Consider the following 23675-nt stretch of genomic DNA (forward strand, 5'->3'; position numbering starts at 1 on the left):
CTCCAACTCTCCACCCTATCCACCACCTCTCATAATTCTATATACTTCTATCAGGTCACCCCCTCAGCATCCAACACTTCAGCAAAAACAATCCAGATTTGTCTAACCTCTCACCATGGCTAACACACTCCCATCCAGGCAACTTCCTGGTAAACCTCTTTTACACTCTTTCCAAAATGTTCACATCCTTCCTATAATGTAGGGACAAGAACTGCACACAATGCTCTAAATGTGACCTAACTAAAGTCTTTTTTTACAGCTGCAACACTACTTGCCAACTCTTATGCTCAGTGCCCTGACCAAAGAAGGCAAGCACGCTGTATGTTTTCTTTATCACCTTATCCAGTCATGTTGCCATTTACTGGAAGCTATAGACTTGGGCCTCTACGTCCTGCTGCACAGAATAGAATAGCATAGAATAGAATAGTGTTTTATTGTCACTCTGTATTTATGAAAATACAGTGACATGTATACAAGTTGCCACACTTGGTGCCATTTTAATTACACAAATAATTTTTTTTTTAAAAGAGTGACCAAGTTAGTTCTTTTGTTTCCTCCATGGCTGCTAGGTTTATGAAGTGGTTATGGGACACTGATGCTGAAGCCAACCCTAGACCACCAAAGCAAGGATATCCAGAATAGACCCACCACACTGACACTGAAGCCACTGCATTATTACCATAGCACGCAGGGACAGACCAGACACACCAAGTCACTGACGCTGAAGCCATCACAACTTCAGTCGCTGCCTAAGGCTGCCACAGCCACGAGGAACGAACCGGAACCACCATACCACTACCACTATAGCCACTGCTGAAATTGCCACACCGCCACCAGAAGGGACCAGACCCACCAATGAAGAAGCTTTCCATAAAGCTGCAACCAAGATGGCCACAAGGAACAGACATCTGGATCCACTATGCTGCTGCTGCCACCGCGGCAAGTCCTCGCAACCACCCTCCTCCACCGCAGCCCAAGAGAAGGCGAACTTGGATACTAAACAGAAATGAAGAAACAAAACAAAAAAGAACAAAGAAGAGATAGCCCATCCTTGTCTGCTTTCCGGAGAGACCACTCTCTCCGTGACTCCCTTGTTCGCTCCACACTGCCCTCCAACCCCACCACACCCGGCACCTTCCCCTGCAACCGCAGGAAATGCTACACTTGTCCCCACACCTCCTCCCTCACCCCTATCCCAGGCCCCAAGATGACTTTCCATATTAAGCAGAGGGTTTCACCTGCACATCTGCCAATGTGGTATACTGCATCCACTGTACCCAGTGTGGCTGCCTCTACATTGGGGAAACCAAGCGGAGGCTTGGGGACCGCTTTGCAGAACACCTCCGCTCAGTTCGCAATAAACAACTGTGCCTCCCAGTCGCGAACCATTTCCACTCCCCCTCCCATTCCATACACAACATGTCCATCCTGGATAAGGGCCTCCTGCAGTGCCACAATGATGCCACGCGTAGGTTGCAGGAACAGCACCTCATATTCCGCTTGGGAACCCTGCAGCCCAATGGTATCAATGTTGATTTCACCAGCTTCAAAATCTCCCCTCACCCCACTGCATCCCAAAACCAGCCCAGCTCGTCCCCGCCTGCCTAACCTGTTCCTCCACTCACCTATCCCCTCCTCCCACCTCAAGCTCAATCAAGGATAGTAGTGGTAAGTTGTGTGTGGAATCAGATGAGATAGGGGAAGCGCTAAATGAATATTTTTCAACAGTATTCACTCTAGAAAACGACAATGTTGTCGAAGAGAATATTGAGATACAGGCTACTAGACTAGGTGGGATTGAGGTTCACAAGGAAGACGTATTAGAAATCCTTCAGAGGGTGAAGATAGAAAAGTCCCCTGGGCCGGATGGGATTTATCCTCAGATCCTCTGGGAAGCCAGGGAGGAGATTGCCGAGCCTTTGGCATTGATCTTTAACTCGTCATTGTCTACAGGAATAGTACCAGATGACTGGAGGATAGCAAATGTGGTTCCCCTGTTCAAGAAGGGGAGTAGAGACAACCCCGGTAATTATAGACCAGTGAGCCTTGCCTCAGTTGTTGGTAAAGTGTTGGAAAAGGTTTTAAGAGATAGGATTTATAATCATCTAGAAAATAATAAATTGATTAGGGATAGTCAGCACGGTTTTGCGAGGGGAAGGTCGTGCCTCACAAACCTTATTGAGTTCTTTGAGAAGGTGACCAAACAGGTAGATGAGAGTAAACCGGTTGATGTGGTGTATATGGATTTCAGCAAGGTGTTTGATAAGGTTCCCCATAATCGGCTATTGTACAAAATGCAGAGGTATGGAATTGTGGGAGATATAGAAGTTTGGATCGGAAATTGGCTTGCTGAAAGAAGACAGAGGGTGGCAGTTGATGGGAAATGTTCATCCTGGAGACCAGTTACTAGTGGTGTACCGCAAGGGTCGGTGTTGGGTCCACGATTTTTATAAATGACCTGGATGAGGGCGTAGAAGGATGGGTTAGTAAATTTGCCGACGACACTAAGGTCGGTGGAGTTGTGGATAGTGACGAAGGATGCTGTAGGTTGCAGAGAGACAGAGATAAGTTGTAGAGCCGGGCTGAGAGGTGGCAAATGGAGTTTAATGCAGACAAGTGTGAGGTGATGCACTTTGGTAGGAGTAACCGAAAGGCAAAGTACCGGGCTAATGGTAAGATTCTTAGTAGTGTAGATGAGCAGAGATATCTCGGTGTCCATGTACACAGATCCTTGAAAGTTGCCACCCAGGTTGACAGGGCTGTTAAGGCGGCATACAGTGTTTTAGCTTTTATTAATAGAGGGATCGAGTTCCGGAACCAAGAGGTTATGGTGAAGCTGTACAAAACTCTGGTGCGGCCGCACTTGGAGCATTGTGTACAGTTCTGGTCACCGCATTATAAGAAGGATGTGGAAGCTTTGGAAAGGGTGCAGAGGAGATTTACTAGGATGTTGCCTGGTATGGAGGGAAGGTCTTACAAGGAAAGGGTGAGGGACTTGAGGCTGTTTTCATTCGAGAGAAGGTTGAGAGGTGACTTAATTGAAACATAAAATAATCAGAGGGTTAGATAGGGTGGATAGGGAGAGCCTTTTTCCTAGCTTGGTGACGGCGAGCACGAGGGGGCATAGCTTTAAATTGAGGGGTGAAAGATATAGGACAGATGTCAGAGGTAGTTTCTTTACTCAGAGAGTAGTAAGGGAATGGAACGCTTTGCCTGCATCGGTAGTAGATTCGCCAACTTTAGGTACATTTAAGTCGTCATTGGACAAGCATATGGACGTACATGGAATAGTGTAGGTTAGATGGGCTTCAGATCGGTAAGACGGGTCAGCACAACATCAAGGGCTGAAGGGCCTGTACTGTGCTGTAATGTTCTATGTTCTACGTTCTATTTTCTACCTACTAATCTCATCCCACCCCCTTGACCTGTCCGTCCTCCCCGGGCTGACTTAGCCCCTCCCTACCTCCCCACTCATACTCTCCTCTCCACCTACCTTCTCCTCTATCTGTCTTCGGTCCACCTGCCCCTCTCTCCCTATTTATTTCAGAATTGTCTCCCCATCCCCCTTTTCTGATGAAGGGTCTAGGCCCGAAACGTCAGCTTTTGTGCTGCTAAGATGCTGCTTGGCCTGCTGTGATCATCCAGCTCCACACTTTGTTATCTAGAACAGAGAAGTATATGACTGGCCAGGTGAGTGGCAGCATACTGGCACAGAGCCCAAACACCTCCTACCCTGCTGTTGCCGTCATCTTGAAATATCGTCCATATGTCAATGCTCCTGACGGTCTTGCCATTTACTGTATACTTTCCTCTTGGATTTGACCTTCCAAAATGCATCACCTCTCAACTGTGTCAATTAAACACTGTCTGCCATTTCACTTTCCAACTCGCCAACTTATCTGTATCCTGCTGTATCCTTTAGCAACTCTCCACACTATCCACAACTTCACCAATTTTTGTGTTGTCTGCAAACTTAGTAATCATATATAAAAAATTACAAGCAATACAGCTCACAGAACTGATCTTTGTAGAACACCACAGATAAGAGGCCTCCAGAACTACCCTCTATCTCTTATGACCAAGTTAATTTTGCTTTCAACTTACTAGCAACACTGAGTACAAGAGTCTGAACGTCATGTTGCAGCTTTATAAGACTTTGGTTAGGCAGCACTTACAGTATTGCGTTCAATTCTGGTCACCAGATCACAGGAGGAATGTGGAGGCTTTGGAGAGGGTGCAAAAGAGGTTTATCAGGATACTGGGATAACAAGGTGTGGAGCTGGATGAACACAGCAGGCCAAGCAGCATCTTAGGAGCAGCAAAGCTGGCATTTCGGGCCTAGATCCTTCAATAGAAATGGGGGATGGGAAGGGGGTTCTGAAATAAATAGGGAGAGAGGGGGAGGTGGATCGAAGATAGGTAGAGGAGAAGATAGGTGGAGAGGAGACAGACAAGTCAAAGAGGAAGCATGGAGGCGAAGGCGGCGGAAAAACTGCTCAATGTCCAAATGTGACCGATATTCGTTGATGTGTGGGTGGAGGGGGACAAAGGTGAGCTGCTTACTTAGGACTGGCCATTTGTCCTCAGTCAGGGGGAGGTCTGGGGGGCGGATGGTGAACATTCAGCAGGGCTCAGTGTTGCTGTCTCCTCCGGAGCTACTGGCTGTGGAGGCTGTGGGCGGAGCAATGTCAGCGTCGGCTGTGGTGTCCGGAGATGCTGGTGCATTGTTGCAAGTGTTTTTCAGGAGTCACCGGGAGAAATGTTTCTGAAGGGTCTCAATGTTCTGAATGTAGATATTGTCATGGGTGGGGCAAAATTGGGAAGACTTGAATGTGGACTGTAGTCCATTGGGGATGATCTGGTTCTGTAGGCAGGTACTAAGAAAGGTGACGTGGCTGTAGTACCTGGTTTACTTCTGGACATGGTCAAGCAGTTTCAAGGCCGAAGAGATTACCAGAGAGTTGCAGTGGGATACTGTCCAGATTAGAGGGTATGAGCTATAAGGACATAACAAAACACGGGTTGTTTTCTCTGGAGTGGTGGAAACTGAGGGGAGACTTGATAGAAGTCTAATGAGACACATAAATAGGGTTGACAGTCAGAGCTTTTTTTCCAGGAGTTGAAATGTTCAATACTCAGGAGCATGTATTTAGGTGCGAGGGGGGTAAGTTCAAAGGAGATGTGGGGGCCAGGTTTTTGTTTTACACAGAGCATAGTAAGAGTCTAGAACACACTGCCAGGGGTAGTGGTGGAGGCATATACAGCAGGGGCATATAGGAGATTTTTCGATAAGCACATGAATATGCAAGGAATGGAAGAATAAGGACCAAGGGCAGGCAGAAGGGATCAGTTTAATTTGATGTCATGTTCGGCGCAACATTATTCATGTGCTGTACTGTTCCAAGTTCTGAGTTTACCAACTCACCATGGATCTCATTTGAGGTAATTTTCTGCACCAATCTACCATGCGGGACCTTGTCAAGTGCTTTACAAAATCCATGTAAACAATATCCACTTCCCTGATGAGGCAGCATTTTCCTGCACATAGCCATGTTGACTGCCCTAATAAGTCCATTCTTTTTCAAATATGAGTACATCCTGTCCCTAAGAATCTTCTCCAATAATTTCCCTATTACTGAAGCTCACCAGCCTATCATTTCCTGGCTATTCCTGTTAGCGCCCCCTTAGACAAGAACAACATTGGCAACTCTCCAGTTTACTGGGGCGGGGGGGACCTCACCTGCCAGTAAAGAGGCTACAAAGATCTCTGTAAAGAGCAATCACTTCCCTCCCTTTTCTAGGATCGATCCAGTCAGGGTCTGGGGACTTATCTACCTTCTCATTTTTCAAGACACCCAATACCACCTCCTCCTTATTATATGCATGCCCTAGAATATCCACACACTTCTCCCTAATCTTACCATCCTCCATGTTCTTCTCATTGGTGAATACTGATGCGAAGTATGCTTTTGTAGGTGTTAAGGAATGTTAGCTCCAAGCACTTATAGGTGCTGATGCCTCTCCAGATCTTATCTTCCACTCTCTGTCCCATTCCTTCCTCTAATCCTACTTCTCATCATGCATTGATCATACTCTCTGACACAGAACAATATGTGCTGTGCAAAGGACTCAGTATTATCAATTCACACCCTTCTCAATGAATTTTAGGCCTGACACAACAGTGAACTCTTCTTTCATCTTCTCTGCCTCTGCGCCCACTTTGGGAAGGAATCACCTCACTACTCCATGGTCCTTTTCGCAGACCATCTCCACTGTTTGGTCTCTCTGGCCTTTTACTTGTGTTTGAACATTCTATCAAGGATAGTCAGTGTGACAACAGCTGCCTCAATTTTTCTTTACCAGGGCCACCATCCAATCTAACCTTTCTTCCTCTGAAATTGTTGATCTCTGTTCTCTTCGGACAAACCCTGACTTTGCTGTCAAATTCTGTTCGAAAGAAACAGCACACTGGACTTCAAACACTTACTCTGCTTTTCTCATTCACTCCTGGGCAGTTTCTCCAACATGTGCTGTTTTTATTTAAGTGTACCGCAAATCTCACTATACTGAAGAAAAACACTCATTCATTGGCTACATTTAATACCTCAATAAGGCCTTACTGAAACAAACAATTCATGCAAATTTAATATATAGTAAACACCACAATTCATATTCCCAAATAAAATGTTTAAATAATACTTATAATTGTCAACCTCTCTGCAAAATAAAGGCAACCCACTACGATAATAGATCCTTGTGGAATCAGTTATGTGGAACTAATTCAACAATGGAAATTCTCAGGCTAACATCAACGGAGAGTGAAATATCAAAGGGACCATTTTCAACACTCTCCAGACTCTCTTTTCAGAAGATTAAAGGGCCTGGAGATTTAAATGTTTGAGAGTTTCATTTGACCTCGAACATTTCCAACAGCTTGAAATCCAAATTAGTTTATGCACTATTTACACACCAGCTTGTCTTTTAACCTACCCAAACAGAACCCAACTTCTTCCAAAGAGGCATCTTACTTTTTCCTTACTTGCACCAGATCTAAATGGATCTAGTTTATCTATCCAAAATGGTATCCTAAATCTCCAAACAAATCCACCCTACTACAGAAAGGCGATAATTAAACCAGAAAGAGTTCAGTTTAACAGGATGCTACCTGGTCTGGAAGGTCTGAATCACAAGGAGGGGCTGGAACTGTTTTCCCTTGAAGTGTAGGAGACTGAAGAGTGACCTCAGAGGTCCATAAAATCATGAGAGGCATAGATTAGGTGGACAGCCAACAGCTTTTCTCCGTAACAGGGGAATCTAAAACTAGAGGGCATAAGTTTAAGGCGAGATGGGAGAATTACAAAGGCAGCCAGAGGGGCAATTATTTCACAATGAGGGTGGTGGGAATCCAAGAACAGGCTGCCAGAGATAGTGGTGAAGGGGAGTACAATCTTGTCCTTTAAGAAACATTTACACAGGTATATGGATGAGATAGGTATGGAGGGATAAGGGACCAAATGCAGGCAAAGGGGAGTGGACTAATTGTGAAAACTGGGCAGCATGGACAAGTTGGACCAAAGGGCCTGTTTCCATGCTGTAAACCTCTGACTATTTGCTTTCACTTGGTCTGATTTGCACACTTTGGGTTCAGACAACTATCACCAAAAATCTCACAGGACTGAAGATGATTTAGATACCATCTACTTCCGTAAAACACACATGAATCACAAGCAGACTCTTAAACCCTTCCTGACCAAAGGGGAAATGTGGTTTTGGCACCAGGGCCTGGGATTTCCTAAGATCACTTAAGTGATAGGCGCTCCAACATGCAACGGATCTGGGTTTAAAAGTGTTATTTTTTTCCCAAATTGATAGGACGAAAATCCAACAAGTATCCTACACCAAATTAGCTTCAGTAGTCTGGATCCAATTGCTAGTTGGCAAATAATTGATACTGCAGAAGCTACCCCGATGTAGCAGAATACTGTTAATCTCAAGGTGGATGTGCCAAGAGGAAAATCTGACCTGGTAACAACCTGAGGCTGTAACTCAGGCACAGGTGGGAGAGGAGTAGAGTATGTTCTACAGTTACCAGTATTACAAGATTTTAGGACAGATCCATACTGGCAGTAAAGCACGCAAGTGCAAAAAAAAAGGAGCTACAAATTCTTTTTCAAAAAGACAGTGACAACAAAACCCTGTTTTATAAATATATCCATCCAGATTACTAAAATAATCTACGTACACCCTCTCGATAACAAAACAGAAGGATAAAAAAACGTTGAATAGAACAGAAAGCTAACTAGAATTCCATTGCATTGACCGTGACGTGACGTTCATTTTTTTAAGCTGATAAAGAGAAATATTAAAATGACATTATGCAATATTATGGTCCACAGTCTTACTTGTAGTTCTCAACAATGGCCCTCGCTGCCTCTAACGCCTCACTGGAAAGTAGAACATTGCGGGGATCCGTCACCATAAAGAAGTGCTTGGCTCGCCCCAGGAAGGTCCCTTGGTCCCATCGTGGTTCTTTTAAATTGATAGTCGACCTCAACTTCTCAGACATTTCTACTGAGAAAAGAAAATTGAAATTAAAATATCAGTGGAAAAGCGTCAGGAGCAAAAATGATTCCAGCGAAGTGCACAATAGCTTTTACACAAGTAGTTCAAAACTTGGGGCTCTACCATTATTAAACGCCAGTAAAAGTCACTTGATTTAGCAAAGTATGACATCTCAATTCTTAAATTTCACAAAATAAAAACTGAAAGAACTGTATGTACCATAAATTAGACATAAAAACAGAACCTGCTGGAAAAGCTCAGCATGTCTGGTAGCATCTGTGGAGAGAAATCAGAGTCAATGTTTCAGGTTGAGTGAACCTTCCTCAATACTCAGGATTGGCTCAAACGTTAACTCTGATTTCTGTCCACAGATGCTGCCAGACTTGCTGAACTTTTCCAGCATTTTCTGTTTCTATTTAAAATTTCACTATTAGCTTGTCAAATTTTACAACCTTCAATTTCTGATGTAAATGCCTTGTTTTAGCATTTATATACATACATAATGAAAACATGCTACATGCATGCACACACAGATCTATATGTCACTATCCACATGTCCAGAGTCAGAAAACTGAACAGCATGAAAACAGACCCTTTGGCCCAACTCGTATATGCCAACAAGATATCCTAAATTAATCTAGTCCCATTTGCCAGCATTTGACCCATATCTCTCTAAACCCTCCCTATTCATATACCCATCCAGATGCCCTTTAAATGTTGTAATTCTACCATTCTCCACAACATCCTCTGACAGTTCCTTCTGTACATGCACTACCATCTGTATAAGAAGTTGCCCCTTGGGTTCATTTTTCCCTCTCATCTGAAACCTATGCCCTCTAGTTTCGGACTCCCCCACTTCAGGGAAAAGGCCTTGGCTATTCACCTTATCTATAACCCTCATAACTTTATAAACTAGCACAAGGTCACCCCTCAGTGTCTGGAGCTCCAGGGAAAATAGCATCAGCTATTGAGTTCAATAACTCAAACCCTCCTACCCTGGTAAAATCCTTGGAATATTTTCTGAACTCTTTCAATTTTAAAAATATTCTTCCTGTAGCAGGGAAAACAGAATTGCACACAGTATTCCAATAGTGGCCTCACCAATGTCCTGTACAGGAACAACATGACCTCCCAACTCCTACACTCATTGCCCTGACCAATAAAAGCAAGATTACCAAACACCTTCTTCATTATCCTGTCTACCTTCGACTCCACTTTCAACGAACTATGAACCTGCACTCCAAGGTCTCTTTGTCAGCAACACTCCCCAGGACCTTACCATTAAGCACAAGTCCTGCCCTGATTTACCTTTCCAAAATGCAGCATCCCACATTTGTTGAAATTAAGCTCCAACTGCCACTCCTCAGACCATTAGCACATCCCATTGTACTCTGTGGTAGCCCTCCTCGCTGTCCACTACATCTACAATTTTGGTGTCATCTGCAAACTTACAAATCATACCTCCTATGGTCACATCCAAATTATTTTGTATATATGATGAAAAGCAGTGGGCTCAGCACTGATCTTTGTGACCAGCTGTGTGCCACAGTGTTCCAGTCTGATAAGTACCACCACCCTCTATCTTCTACCTTTCAGCCAGGTCTGTATCCAAATGGCTAGTTCTCCCTGTATTAACCTTGTTAACCATTCCACCATGAGGAAGCTTATAGAACACCTTACTGAAATCCGTATAGATTATGTCCACCGCTCTGCTTCAATCTTCATCATTACTTCTTCAAAAAATTCAATCAAGTTAGTATTCCCAGCAATGCAGAAGCCACTCTAGATTTTTGTGCTCAAGGAGCAGAAATTGAGCCCACAACTTTCTGACACACAGATATGAACGTAACAAGCTGAGTAAGTCTTGGAGCAAGGAGTTACAGTCAGAGAAAGGCTAAGTACAAAGTCTAAAAATTGCTAAACATTAGCACGGGAAAATGTGAAATTATTCATCTGGATATAAGTAAAGAGCAACTGAAATATTTTCTTAATGTGGAGAGTCTAGGGATTCATGTGTCTACGTGCTCAATCGCTATAAGCTACTATGCTGTTAAAGACAGATAGAACGCTGACTTATACATCAAGAGGGTAGGAATACGAAAGAGATGTCTTAATTAACCAGAACCATGACCTGCTTAGTATGGTTTGTGCAGATTCAGCAGAAAAACTATCCCCAATTGCAAGATACAACCTTTTCTTAGCCAACTGTTCAGTAATGGAATAAACAATAGAAACCCCAAGAGAAACTGTACATACTCTATTTAATGTATCATAAGTTTGTTTAGTCTCCAATATTTCTGAAAACAATAAACTAGGATACTGGCTACTTATTATGAGCCAGGTTTCTTCAGGGTAGATAAGCAGGTACATAGAAAATACAGTAGGTTTACAGTAGAAATGAAATGTAAATATTTTCCCTCAAACACAGATAAGAATATTCATAATCCAATGTTGATATAGTTTGGAAAAACAAACTGAGATACAATCCCTGAACACCTACAAAATCAAGATATTGCACTAGCACCCTTTGATGTACGTAATTGTACAAAATTAAATACGACAATCAAACTGCCAAGGATGCCTGCTACATTTTTCAAATATTTCCTGGACATCTAATAAAAGCAGTTACTAACATGAATATTATTTTCATATTAGTTGACCATCTGCCAATTAAAGCCAACAGTTATCACAGCACCAGGGACCCAGGTTCAATTCCACCCTCGGGTGACTGTGTAGAATTTGCACATTCTCCCTGTGTCTGCATGGGTTTCCTCCGGGTGCTCCGGTTTTCTCCCACAGTCCAAAAATGTGCAAGCTAGGTGGATTGCCCATGGAAAATTGCCCATGGAAAATTGCCCATAGTGTTGAGGGAGAGTTAGATTAGGTGGGATATAGGAGGATGGGTCTGGTTAGGATGCTCAGAGTCACTGTAGACTTGTAGGGCTGAAGGGCCTGCTTCCACACTGTGGGGATTCTATGAGTTATGCTTAAATTAGCTGGCATATCTACTCTTTGAAAGCTCTACAAATGTAACTATTTAGGCAAAATATCTTGCTGGTCTAATACAAAAGTTACAGATTTGATCTGCTACACCACATATTTCAAGCTAAACACTGAGTGTGGCAGTGAATAAAATTTAGTGGCTGCCATTTTCCTTTTGGCAGTTATTAAAATACGTAAAATGGAAAGCAAACTACTTTAAATGTACTCAGCTAACATTCATCAAAAGGCATTTGCAAAAATGTTTTAGTGAATGCCAGCTGCATATCAGTATTCATTTGTAGGATCACACGCTTAATACATTAATATCAACAATATCTTCCTGAAACGAAAAAACAGAAATTGCTGGAGAAAAATCAGCAGGTCTGGTAACATCTGTGGCAAGAAAGCAGAGTTAATGTTTTATCAGAACCAGTGAAAGTGCTGCCACGTTTACAGAGTTTCTCCAACAATTTCTATTTGTTGTTTCAAATTTCTGACACGCACAGTTCTTCATTCTGTACAAGTATCTGTTTGTTATTTATAGCCCTAGTCAAATTAATTTTTAAAACCCAAGATAACATTACATCACACTAACTGCTAATTATAACTGTACTATTCTTGGATCCTATCGAATTTCAAATCTCTTAGAGTCATACAGCATCGAAACGGGTCCTTCAATCCGACCAGGTCTTGCCAAACGTGATCCCAAACTAAAATAACAAGGTGTAGAGCTGGCTGAACACAGCAGGCCAAGCAGTATCTGAGGGGCAGGAAAGCTGATGTTTCGGGCCTAAACCCTGGGATTCTCCAGCATCTGCAGTTCCTATTGTCTCTGATACAATTGTAATCCCAAACTAAACCAGTTTCACCTGCCAGCTCCTGGCTCATATGCTTCCAAGCCTTTCCTATTTGTGTACTTATCCAACTGTCTTTTAAATGGTGTACCCACATCCACCACTTCCTCAGGAAGTTCATTCCACATGCAAACCACCTTCTGTGTAAAAATTTTCCCTCATGTCTTTTTTATATCTCTTGCCTCTCACCTTAAAAGTCTTGAAATCCCCTATCCTAGGGAAAAGGTAACTATCATTAACTTTATCTATGCCACTATTATTTTACAAACTTATATAAGGTCACTTCTCAACCTCCTACCATTCAGTTTAAAAAAATAATCTTTATAACTCAAAACTTCCATACCTGGCAACATCCTGATAAATTTCTTCTGGACCCTCTCCAACTTAACAATATCGTTCCTATAATTGGTTGAGTATTACATCAAGATTCCAGAAACATGTCTTTGAACCTTAAATTTTTCAGGTTTTATATGGGATATTACACAAGGAGTTTACATCCATTCAAACAACTTCAGAGGATTGAGATATATATGGGAACTTTAACAACACACTCTGTGGAGCTGCAGCGAAACACTCCTTTTAGTGTCTTGATCAAGCTGTTCAGACAAGTTCATCGGAGGAGAAACAAATATTGCCAGAGAAACTCAGCAGATCTTCAGCATCCACAGTTGTTTGTTACAGTCACAACAGAGAAGCACCATGGCAAACACAGTGGCTTATACCGTTAGGGCATTGGAGAAACGCACACAGGCATCCTTTGAGAAAGTTTCCCAGCAAGACAAACCAGAAATATTAGATTTCCTAGAGTGTGGAAACAGGCCCTTTGGCCCAACAAGTCCACACGACCCCTTGCAACATCCCACCCAGACCCATTCCCCGATAAGCCACACACTCCTGAACACTACGGGCAATTTAGCATGGCCGATCCACCTAGCCTGCACATCTTTGGGCTGTGGGAGGAAACCGGAGGAAACCCACACAGACACAGGGAGAATGTGCAAACTCCGCACAGACAGTTGCCCAGGGGTGGACTTGAACCTGGGTCCCTTATATTGCTAATGCCCAAGGACAGCAAAGTACAGAGCTTGCTGGTATGTAAGAGGAAGAGGGGAAATTGCCAGATGATGCAATGCACGCACGAAAACACCGCAGCTTCGTGGAAAAGTTAATAACCTGCAGCACATAAGAATCCATTCCCTGAGATTAAACACACAGCCGCGATAGCGAACCCAGGCAAGGCAATGGCATGAGTTGTGACCTTGAATGTTAGTTGGGTAATAGCGCTGTGAGGACAAATCACTCACAGCCCTGTGGGCATACAGGGCCTCTCACTGCCAGGACAAGCCCTCGCTCAGGCCGGGGGCGGGGGAGAACTAACCGAAAGTCAAGGCCGGCTCCTGACCGGGGCAGGCACTGACTGCCCCACCTCTGACGGTGGGGGGCCGGTCACGCTGCCCGGTCTCTCCAGGGTCTCGGTTCCGGTTTCTCTGTCGGTCTCTTCGCCGGGAATCGGCCGCCGCTCCCAGCGACGGCCGAACACCCGCGGAGGGCGTGGCGTGTGATCTGATTGACAGGCCTCTCCACCATTCCACGCGCGCGGCCGCCTCCCCTCTGGCCAGTCAACGCCTTCTGGGGGTGGGAGGGGAGGAGATACGGGGCCGTGGGCGTGGCCGGCGGGTGAGGGTGAGCGGCTGAAGGGCGGGGAGGGGGAGTGGCCCGGAGCGCGCCTCCTGATTGGCTGCTGCTGCCTGACCTCGGCTGGGGTAAGGTCGCGGAGTCCTGAGGATAACTGATGGGGGACAATGGAGAGAGACTGGGGGCAATTAGTTCCTTTGGGTGTCAATGGACTAATGGCAACCAAGGTGCTGGGGGCAATGAGTTGGCGTTTGGGGCTGTTGGAAATGTGGTGGTGCTTGGGGCAATGAGCTTTTGGAAATGAGTTGGTGTCTAGGCCCAAAACGTCAGCTTTTGTGCTCCTGAGATGCTGCTTGGCCTGCTGTGTTCATCCAGCCTCACATTTTATTATCTTGGATTCTCCAGCATCTGCAGTTCCCATTATTACTGATGGAAATGAGTTGGTGCTTGGGGCAATGAGCTGTTGGAAATGAGTTGGTGTGTGTTGCAAATGAGTTGTTGTAAATGAGTTGGTGTTAGGGCAATGAGCTGTTGGAAATGAGTTGGTGTGTGTTGCAAATGAGCTGTTGTAAATGAGTTGGTGTTAGGGCAATGAGCTGTTGGAAATGAGTTGGTGTTTGGTGCAAATGAGCTGTTGGAAATGTGTTGGTGTTTGGGGCAGTGAGCTGTTGGAAATGAGTTGGTGTTTGGGGCAGTGAGCTGTTGGAAATGAGTTGGTGCTTGGGGCAGTGAGCTGTTGGAAATGAGTTGGTGTTTGGGGCAATGAGCTGTTGGAAATGAGTTGGTGTTTGGGGCAGTGAGCTGTTGGAAATGAGTTGGTGTTTGGGGCAGTGAGCTGTTGGAAATGAGTTGGTGTTTGGGGCAGTGAGCTGTTGGAAATGAGTTAGTGTTTGGGACAGTGAGCTGTTGGAAATGTGTTGGTGTTTGGGGCAATGAGCTGTTGGAACTGAGTTGGTGTTTGGGGCAGTGAGCTGTTGGAAATTAGTTAGTGTTTGGGACAGTGAACTGAATATCTGCCATGTACGTGATGGGTGATGTTCCTGTGTGTGATGGTAGTGTCCATGTTGATGATCTGGCATGTCTTGCAGAGGTTGCCATGGCAGAGGTTGAAGGCTGCGAAGAACATGGTGTGGTTTCTCAGCTCTAGGAAAGTACTGGATGATGAAGGGTACTCCATCAGTCATGTGACTTGGCCAATGTTGTTTACCTCATTTGCTGCAGGCCAGGATACCCCAAGATATGGAGTATTGGCAAGACAATGCAGGCGCTATAACAATGGATAAATGGACACTGTAAAACAATTACCACACAGGAATATTCACTCCCAGCCAGGGAATGCTCAAGAATGTTCAGTCTCCAAACTTTGGATAAGCGCCCTCCAAGGCAGCCTGCAAGATACACAACAAGGCAGATTCACTGAGCAGAAACTTATAACCAAGTCCCACATTCATGAAGAGAGCTTCAACCGTGACCTTAGGTTTATGTCACGCTACATGTAACCCCACCACACTGTTCTACATCTGTGAAATCTTACTTAATGACCTGTTTTGACACCATCACCTTGATAACTTGTTATATTCTCTCTACCTTAATTAGATTGTACAGTTTTGGATGACTTGTAACTTTGGTTAGACCCTCGGCAATCGACTCTTATACCTATCATGTATTCAACCCGTTTGGTTTATCTCCAGCACCACCTTATTTTTAATTTTTTGTAATTAGCTCTCTGCCTCAATTAATCAATCATAGGTCATCCCTTCACTTGCTATTCAGCTGTTTGCACTTTACTCAAGCAGTTAACACTTCTGATCACCTGAAAAGACTTGTTCTTCAGCCTGTTGACATTCCTCTCTCACCATTTGTACTATCTTTTGATCTCTTCCCCCATAAATTCTGTGTCTGTGTACTTCCCTTCACCTCACAAAGGAGCAGCACTATGAAAGCTTGTGGTTTCAAATAAATCTATTCGACTATCACCTGGTGTCATGTAACTTCTGTAGTCATTGTCCTCTATACCTACTTTGGACTGTCTCCCCACTTAAATAACAGTATGTCTTTTGATTCTGTCCACCAAAGAGCATGATCTCATGCTTTCCAACATTAAACTCCATGTGCCAAGCTTTTGTGCACTCACTCAACCAATCTAAATCCCCTAACATACCCCTTATATCATCATCAAAACATGCCCTCCCAACTAAACTAAAACAAAGACCTGCAGATGTTGGAAATCTGAACTAAAACAGAAATTGCTGGAGAAATTCAACAGGCCTGACAGCATCTGTGGAGAGAATACAGAGTTACCATTTCAAGTAACAAGGTGTAGAGCTGGATGAACACAGCAGGCCAAGCAGAAGCAGAGGAGCAGAAAGCTGACGTTTTGGGCCTAGATCCTTCTTCAGAAATGTTCAGAAACATTCCAAGTCTGGATTAACTCTGCTTTCTTTTTTTGCTCCCAATTATTTTGGTAACATCAGCAAATTTGAATACATTACATTCTGCCCTTTCTCCAAGTCGTTGATACATATAGTAATTATTTGGGGCCCAATGACTGATTCTTGTGGCACTCCACTAGTAACATCTTTCCTACCTGAGAAAAACTCAATAAGCTCAAGTTTCTATCCAATGTGTGTTAACCAATCCTCAATCCATGCTCATACATTATACTCAAACCCATGAGCTCCTATATTGTGTCATTTTATCTGAAACTACAAATACAGTGTTTCTACTTGTTCCCCTTTATCATCTCTGCTTGTTATATCCTCAAAGTACTCTCATAAGTCATAGCATCTCTACAGGTGTGAAAGTAGACCATTTGGCCCATTGAGTCTGAATCAAACCTCCAAAGAGAATTCCACCCAGACCCACCTCCTACCCTATCTCTATAACTCTGGATAATCCACCTGGCCTGCACATCCCACATAATATCAGCAATTTAGCATGGCCAATCCACCTAACCTGCACATCTTTGAAATGTGGTTGGAAACCCACACAGATATGAGGAGAAATGTAAACAACGCATAGGCAGTTGGCCAGGGTGAAATTGCTGGCAATGTGAGGCAGCAGTGCTAACCACTGAGCCAACATGCCACCCCGAGTGTCAAATGTGAATTCACTTTCATAAAACTACGTGGGTCTATTTGTAAGCGTTAATCTTTCCTAAACACCCTGCTATTTCTTCTTTAATAATGAACTCTAGCATTCTCCCAATTAGCAGTGCTAATTGACCTGTAGTTTCTGGCTTTGTGTCTCCCTCCATTCTTGAACAGGGGCATCACATTAGTGGTTTTCCAATTCACTGGAACCCTCATACAATCCAGTGAATTGTAGTATGTCTCAACTAATGCCTTCACCATTTCTGCAGCTACTTTCTTTAAAAATAGCTATCCAAATAGTCCCATTCCCCTGCTCCTACCCAGTAATCCTGCATTTCTTTTCCCTTTTTTATGCTCAATTCCACTTACTTTTTGAAAATTATATTGAACTTCCTATCACCCCCTTTCAGGTTCAGAAGTCTTCATCTTTGCCCTGTCATTTTTGCAAAACATCTTGAATTTCTGCCTTCTAGTTCCTGACACAGCAGTTCATGGAAAGAGCTTCTCTCAATTTGTTCTATCAAGTCCTCTCATAATTTTGATCACACTTGCATTTTGATTCTGAGTCAAGTTTGGATTGGCCTAGAGAATTTTAGATTATTTGAAATGGTTTGCATAAGTATTACTCGAACAACTCACAGTATGCACCAACATTGCTTGTTAATTTGAAACATTAAATATTTGTGGATAATTCTGGCAAGTTGAAGAGATACGTTTAAGAAGAAAGATGAAAAGCTTTAAGATAATTTGAATAAATTATGAGGTTAATGACATAATTAAAAACCCCCAGCAACATTGATTACATAAATATATGCAATATATTCACACATTCGATAAATGGCAATATGCTGAATTAATATAAAATCATCAATGAGGTATAGTTTGAGATGCCATTCATTATATTGTAAGATCATTAACTATGTTTGAATGCTCTCAATATAAATTAAATTTATTTACCAACAATAAAAATAAATAAAATAGTTACATAAATTGATGTGAATCATTTTAAAATTACATTTTAGTGCATTGACATTACAAACTAAAACACTAGAGACCCTAAGCAAATGCAAAATAATTATTAGCTATTTTGAAAATAGCATCATACACTTCCACTTTAATTGCAATTTAGGATTCATATAGCAGCATAGGGATAATGTACTTCAATAATAACAGTATCTGAACACAAAACTCTAGGAATTAAAATAATAATGTTAAAGCTGTAATGTGTGGGTAGGGACAAAATAGGTTAAAGCATTCATTGAATTCAAGTGTGATATGTAATAATTCAACACTGGCTAATTGTTGTGTAATGTTTGGAGGCAGTTCTGTTTCTGGTCTCCAGTTTATTCATCATGCAATGATCCTCTCCGGCACCTGTCTCATGGAATCATGCAACAAGGGAAATGAACGTGCTTGTCTCTGGAGCTACATTTAAAACTTGGCTCCACAACTTAGGATTTTCCTTTATTTTGCCTAGCATTGATCTTTCATGGCTCCCTTTGTTCTCCAAAGTTCCTTTGTAAGGTTCCTGTTGCAAATTATGTAGTCCTCCAGAACTTCTGCTGTTACAAATCCTCGGTATATGCCGTAAGCCTTTTTCTTTTTATCCCAATCCTGTAAATCACTTGATAACCCGGGTTCTTCAAGACTTGATCTTCCCAATACTACCTTTGATGGAACATGTTGGCCCTGTAATATCCCTGCTTCCTACTTGAATGCATCCCATTGCTCTGCGCCAACTTACTTCCAAGTGTCTGCTCCCAGTCCACTCTGGCCAAATTATTCCTGATCACATCAAAATTGGCGTTACCCCCAGTTTAGAATGTTGATTGTCTTTTTCCAACACAATCTAAAGAGTTATAATTACAGTCTACAAAGTCTGGGGTAGATATCCAGGATCATGCATGACAGTTCCAGACTAACAGTCCTTCTCTGGGTGCACAATGGCATTTTAACAATATCACTGGTGCCAGGGATGCCAGTCAATTTGAGAATTTCCCAGCATTGGTGCGTTATTCTGGGTGAGTCGTAGAATGGGCTAGAGTCAGACAAGAAAGGCACCACGGGGCAGTGTAGACCATTAAGAAATTTGATAAGACGTGGTGAGTAAACCCATTCGACCTTACAGCGAGTAAATCTTCATGGAACTTGATGAAGCAGACATTTAGCCAAAAAAACCATCAAGATTCAGCCAGTTGTGTGATTTCATGGGTGTACAGAAAGAGTGATAACATCATAACAGGGGGATTGAGTTTAAGAGTCGTGAGATCTTGTTGCAGCTCTATAAAACTTTGGTTAGACCGCACTTGGAATACTGCGTCCAGTTCTGGGCGCCCTATTATAGGAAAGATGTGGATGCTTTGGAGAGGGTTCAGAGGAGGTTTACCAGGATGCTGCCTGGACTGGAGGGCTTATCTTATGAAGAGAGGTTGACTGAGCTCGGTCTCTTTTCATTGGAGAAAAGGAGGAGGAGAGGGGACCTAATTGAGGTATACAAGATAATGAGAGGCATAGATAGAGTTGATAGCCAGAGACTATTTCCCAGGGCAGAAATGGCTAGCACGAGGGGTCATAGTTTTAAGCTGGTTGGTGGAAAGTATCGAGGGGATGTCAGAGGCAGGTTCTTTACGCAGAGAGTTGTGAGAGCATGGAATGTGTTGCCAGCAGCAGTTGTGGAAGCAAGGTCATTGGGGTCATTTAAGAGACTGCTGGACATGTATATGGTCGCAGAAATTTGAGGGTGCATACATGAGGGTCAATGGTCGGCACAACATTGTGGGCTGAAGGGCCTGTTCTGTGCTGTACTGTTCTATGTTCTTTGTTCTATGTTCTATGTTCTATCATTAATGTGATGCAACCCAGAACTAACTCACTCCAACAAATCATGGAATTGAAACTAGAATAGGCAAACATACATATTGATGACTTTTTGTCACATGATTTACAAGAGGTCTAACAAGTTTTTCTCTTGTAAAGCACTGAAAAACTTGTGCAAAGTGGTTCCCAAGGCTCCCAACAGCAGAAATGTGACAACCAAGGAGCTTCTCTGTGCACAAAGCTCTGAATTCTTCCCCAGTGGATTTTTGGACTGGGAAACAGTCCAGAATGGATAAGGGAGCCACTGATGTTTATACTTTAGATTTACAGGGTGACACTGTCTGTGTGGAGTTTGCACATTCTCACCGTGCCTGTGTGGGTTTCCTCTGCGTGCTCCGGTTTCCTCCCACTGTCCAAAGATGTGCAGGCAAAGTGGATTGGCTATCCCAAATTTCTCATAGTGCCCAGGGATGTTTAGGTTAGGTGGGTTAAGTTAGACATGGGAAATGTAGATGTAGGGGTATGGGTTTGGGTGGGATGCTCTTCGGAGGGGAAGTATGGACTTGTTGGGCTGAATGGCTTGTTTCCGCACTGTAGGGATTCTATGATAAAATGCTTTGAAATAAATGCACAGAAGCTGGATTCCTGTCACCAAGTCTGCCTTTTTTTACTTCTGCTCTGTACATGGGCTGTGGCCGGCCAGCTCAAAGATAGTCCCTAGACTGAATAGCCCTTCTGAATCTCTTGTTCATATCTGTCAGCTAGGGCTCCCTGATTGGCCCAAGTTAACAGCCATTGGGAAAGCATTGTGTGGTCCCTTTAATAGATGTTGTGCTTTTTCTACGCTTAGAAATACAAAAAGGATTTCTGTGGTTTTGCAGGTGCATAGAGCACCTGAATTGAAGCATTCGTATCAAAAGACTATACTGTTAGCAGGAAAAGCAGCTTTTTCACCAAGACTACAGACTTTTGGATTTAGCCAATTGATTTAAACTAGGCCCTTAGTTTCCAAAACAAATTAAATTGACAACAGAGGAACAATACTGAGATAAAAAGGTGTGGAGCTGAATGAACACAGCAGGCCAAGCAGCATCAAAGGAGCAGGAAAGCTGATGTTATGGGTCTGGACCCTTCTTCAGAAATTGGGTCCAGACCCAAAATGTCAGCCTTCCTGCACCTCTGATGCTGCTTGGCCTGTTGTGTTCATCCAGCTCCACACCTTGTTGTCTCAGATTCTCCAGCATCAGCAATTCCTATTATCTCAATATAGGAACAATGCTGTTGTGAGAAACTGACATGTCATCAAGAGTATAAAAGATGACAGTATTTGGAAAATTGGGGGAGAGCCAACTGTCATCTGCCAAGGGAATAGCTCACAGTTCTAAAAGAAAGAATCACTGGCTCTCACAGGCTTCTTTAAGGCTTAGAGTAAGCTCCATCTAATTTAAAGATACCTACAGCACAAATAATTAATGTTCCTGATAAAAGAATTCGACAGAGAAGACATTCCCTACAGAAAGATTCACTGAGAAGGCATTTTTGATGGAAGAACTCTTTGTAGAAGACACAGAACATTCCAGAAGACATAATTTGGCTGTAATTTCAAGAAACTAAATTCTAATTTCCTTTTATTTTGCTTCATATAAATGGGACTTGCATTTATTGGAACACGATACCATTAGAATCCTGTTTTATCCAGGGACAGTTCATTGTTAGATGGGATTTATTTGGTTTGTTAATAATTAAGTTAATTTGTTCACCGTTAGAGTCACATGAATAAATTGTTACTTGTTGAGTATAAAAAGAGTGTCAGGTGGTGATTTCATTTCACCATTCCTTTATGACAGACTGGGGCCCCTTTTAACAGATTATAGGGGAGGCACGCCTACCTGAGCATTTTGGTTTTAGCTGTCAGGGACGGGGGAGATGACCTCAACTTTGTAACATGTAATGTCTACGTGATGATGTCAGTGCTGGGAACTGTATGTTCTGAAAATGGGCGCACATGTGTAGTTAATAAAATGTGAGGCTGGATGAACACAGCAGGCCCAGCAGCATCTCAGGAGCACAAAAGCTGACGTTTCAGGCCTAGACCCTAGTTGCCTGGTGCCAGCAAAAACTGCTTACTCATTGACACTCACACCCACTAGTATTTCAATTACAATTTTGTTAGTGAGAAGCAGGAAACGTGTCTTCAGAAACCTGGAGTTATACAGTGCCATAGAGGTGTACGGTACAGAAACAAACTCTTTGGTCCAACCCATCCACGCTGACCAGATAACCTAAATTAATCTAGTCCCATTTACCAGCATTTGACCCATATCCCTCTAGACCCTTCTTATTCAGCCACCCATCCAGATACCTTTTCAATTTTGTAATTGTACCAGCCTCAACCACCTCCTCTGGGAGCTCATTCCATACATGCACCACCCTCTCCGTAAAGAAGTTGCACCTCAGGTTCATTTTAAAGCTTTCCCCTCTCACTTTAAACCGGTACCCTCTAGCTTTGGATTCTGGGGTAATGACCTTGGTTATCCATTCTATCCATGTACCTCATTAGAGATAAGGTCACCCATGAGCCTCTGATGCTCCAAGGAAACCTAGCCCCAGCTTATTCAGCCTCTCCCTATAGCTCAAACCCTACAACTCTGGAAAATATTTAAGGCATGTACACTTCTTCCCCCCATTCATAACCAATGCCCCTTTTGTGTACATGGTTACAGTATAATGGCTGAAACTTTTTTCGGTCGACCAATTCAAGTGAAGTCTCAGTCATAATGTGGCCTTGTCTGTTGTTGCATTTAAAGACTTACAGTGTAAGGAGTGAAGGGTGATCAGGCCCATGGGCCAGCAGCAGTAGGGAAGTGACTGATGCCAACAAACCGAAGCTGGAAAGAGGCCTGAAATGAAAAATGAGCTCAACAAGAAAGAGTCACAGAGAGGTGGGCCAGGTGGAAAGCAACAGTCTTGAATGAAACTTCAAGGGCATGGTTGTAGGGACACTGGAACAATCCTAGGGAATGGAGGGTATGCTTGGAATGCAGAGGTAAGTGTCACAGCGGTGGGGAAAGAGGGATAAAAAGGGAGGGAGGTGCAAATGAAAAGTGCGTAACATGATGGGGTGATTCGGTGAGCTGGGGAGGAAGAACATGTAGATGAACTCATTATGGATGGTGCAGAGGTTAGACTGGGCATGAGAATGTGGGATGGGAATGGGACGAGGCTAAAGCAGGCGCATTGAGAGAGATTGTGAAAGCTGATAGTCACAGGAGGAATAAAAATAGAAGTTATTGGAAAAGCTCAATAGGTCTGGCAGCTTCTGTGAAGAAAAATCAGAGTTAACATTTCAGGTCATTCAGTTTTTATTTAGCCATGTGAGATGATTGAAGAAGGACAGAGGATATGCCGGAGGAAAGGAATAGGCCATCTCGAATTATTGGAGCTAATTTATCCTCTAGGTTGGGAGAATCAAGGGTGAAGGGTGTAAGAAAATGTTTACAACCATCATCTTTCTCTAAATTGGTTGCCAAAATAAGGCCTTTCAGAGAACGCACAGTGCAATTAGCAAGATCCCAGATCTGCTTTTGACATGTTCCTGCACAGTGCAATCACGCCCAACTGGGAGATTCTAAATACAAACTGAAGAATGTTATTGTGTGAACAAATTACCGCAGATTCTGGAATCTGAACTGAAAATAAAAATTGCTGGAGATCACAGCAGTTCAGTCAACAT

The 23675-nt window shown here is 43.2% G+C and overlaps 1 protein-coding gene across 2 annotated transcripts in view; it reads right to left on the bottom strand.

The window, feature by feature from the left end:
- Positions 1-13944, bottom strand: part of sfxn3 (sideroflexin 3) — a 51883-nt gene extending 37939 nt beyond the window's left edge. Inside the window, exons 1-2 of one of the 2 annotated variants that reach the window (XM_059652947.1) lie at positions 13777-13944; positions 8403-8568 (exon numbers count right to left, since the gene is read on the bottom strand). In XM_059652947.1, coding sequence (XP_059508930.1) covers positions 8403-8566 — 164 coding nt within the window. In that variant the 5' untranslated portion in view covers positions 8567-8568; positions 13777-13944. Of the gene's footprint in view, positions 1-8402; positions 8572-13776 lie in introns of both variants that reach the window. The other variant, XM_048551501.2, reaches the window with a different exon arrangement.
- Between the last annotated feature and the right edge of the window lie 9731 nt (positions 13945-23675).

The sequence above is a fragment of the Stegostoma tigrinum genome, chromosome 20, assembly GCF_030684315.1.
Source record: "Stegostoma tigrinum isolate sSteTig4 chromosome 20, sSteTig4.hap1, whole genome shotgun sequence".
In the NCBI taxonomy this organism is placed as follows: domain Eukaryota; kingdom Metazoa; phylum Chordata; class Chondrichthyes; order Orectolobiformes; family Stegostomatidae; genus Stegostoma; species Stegostoma tigrinum.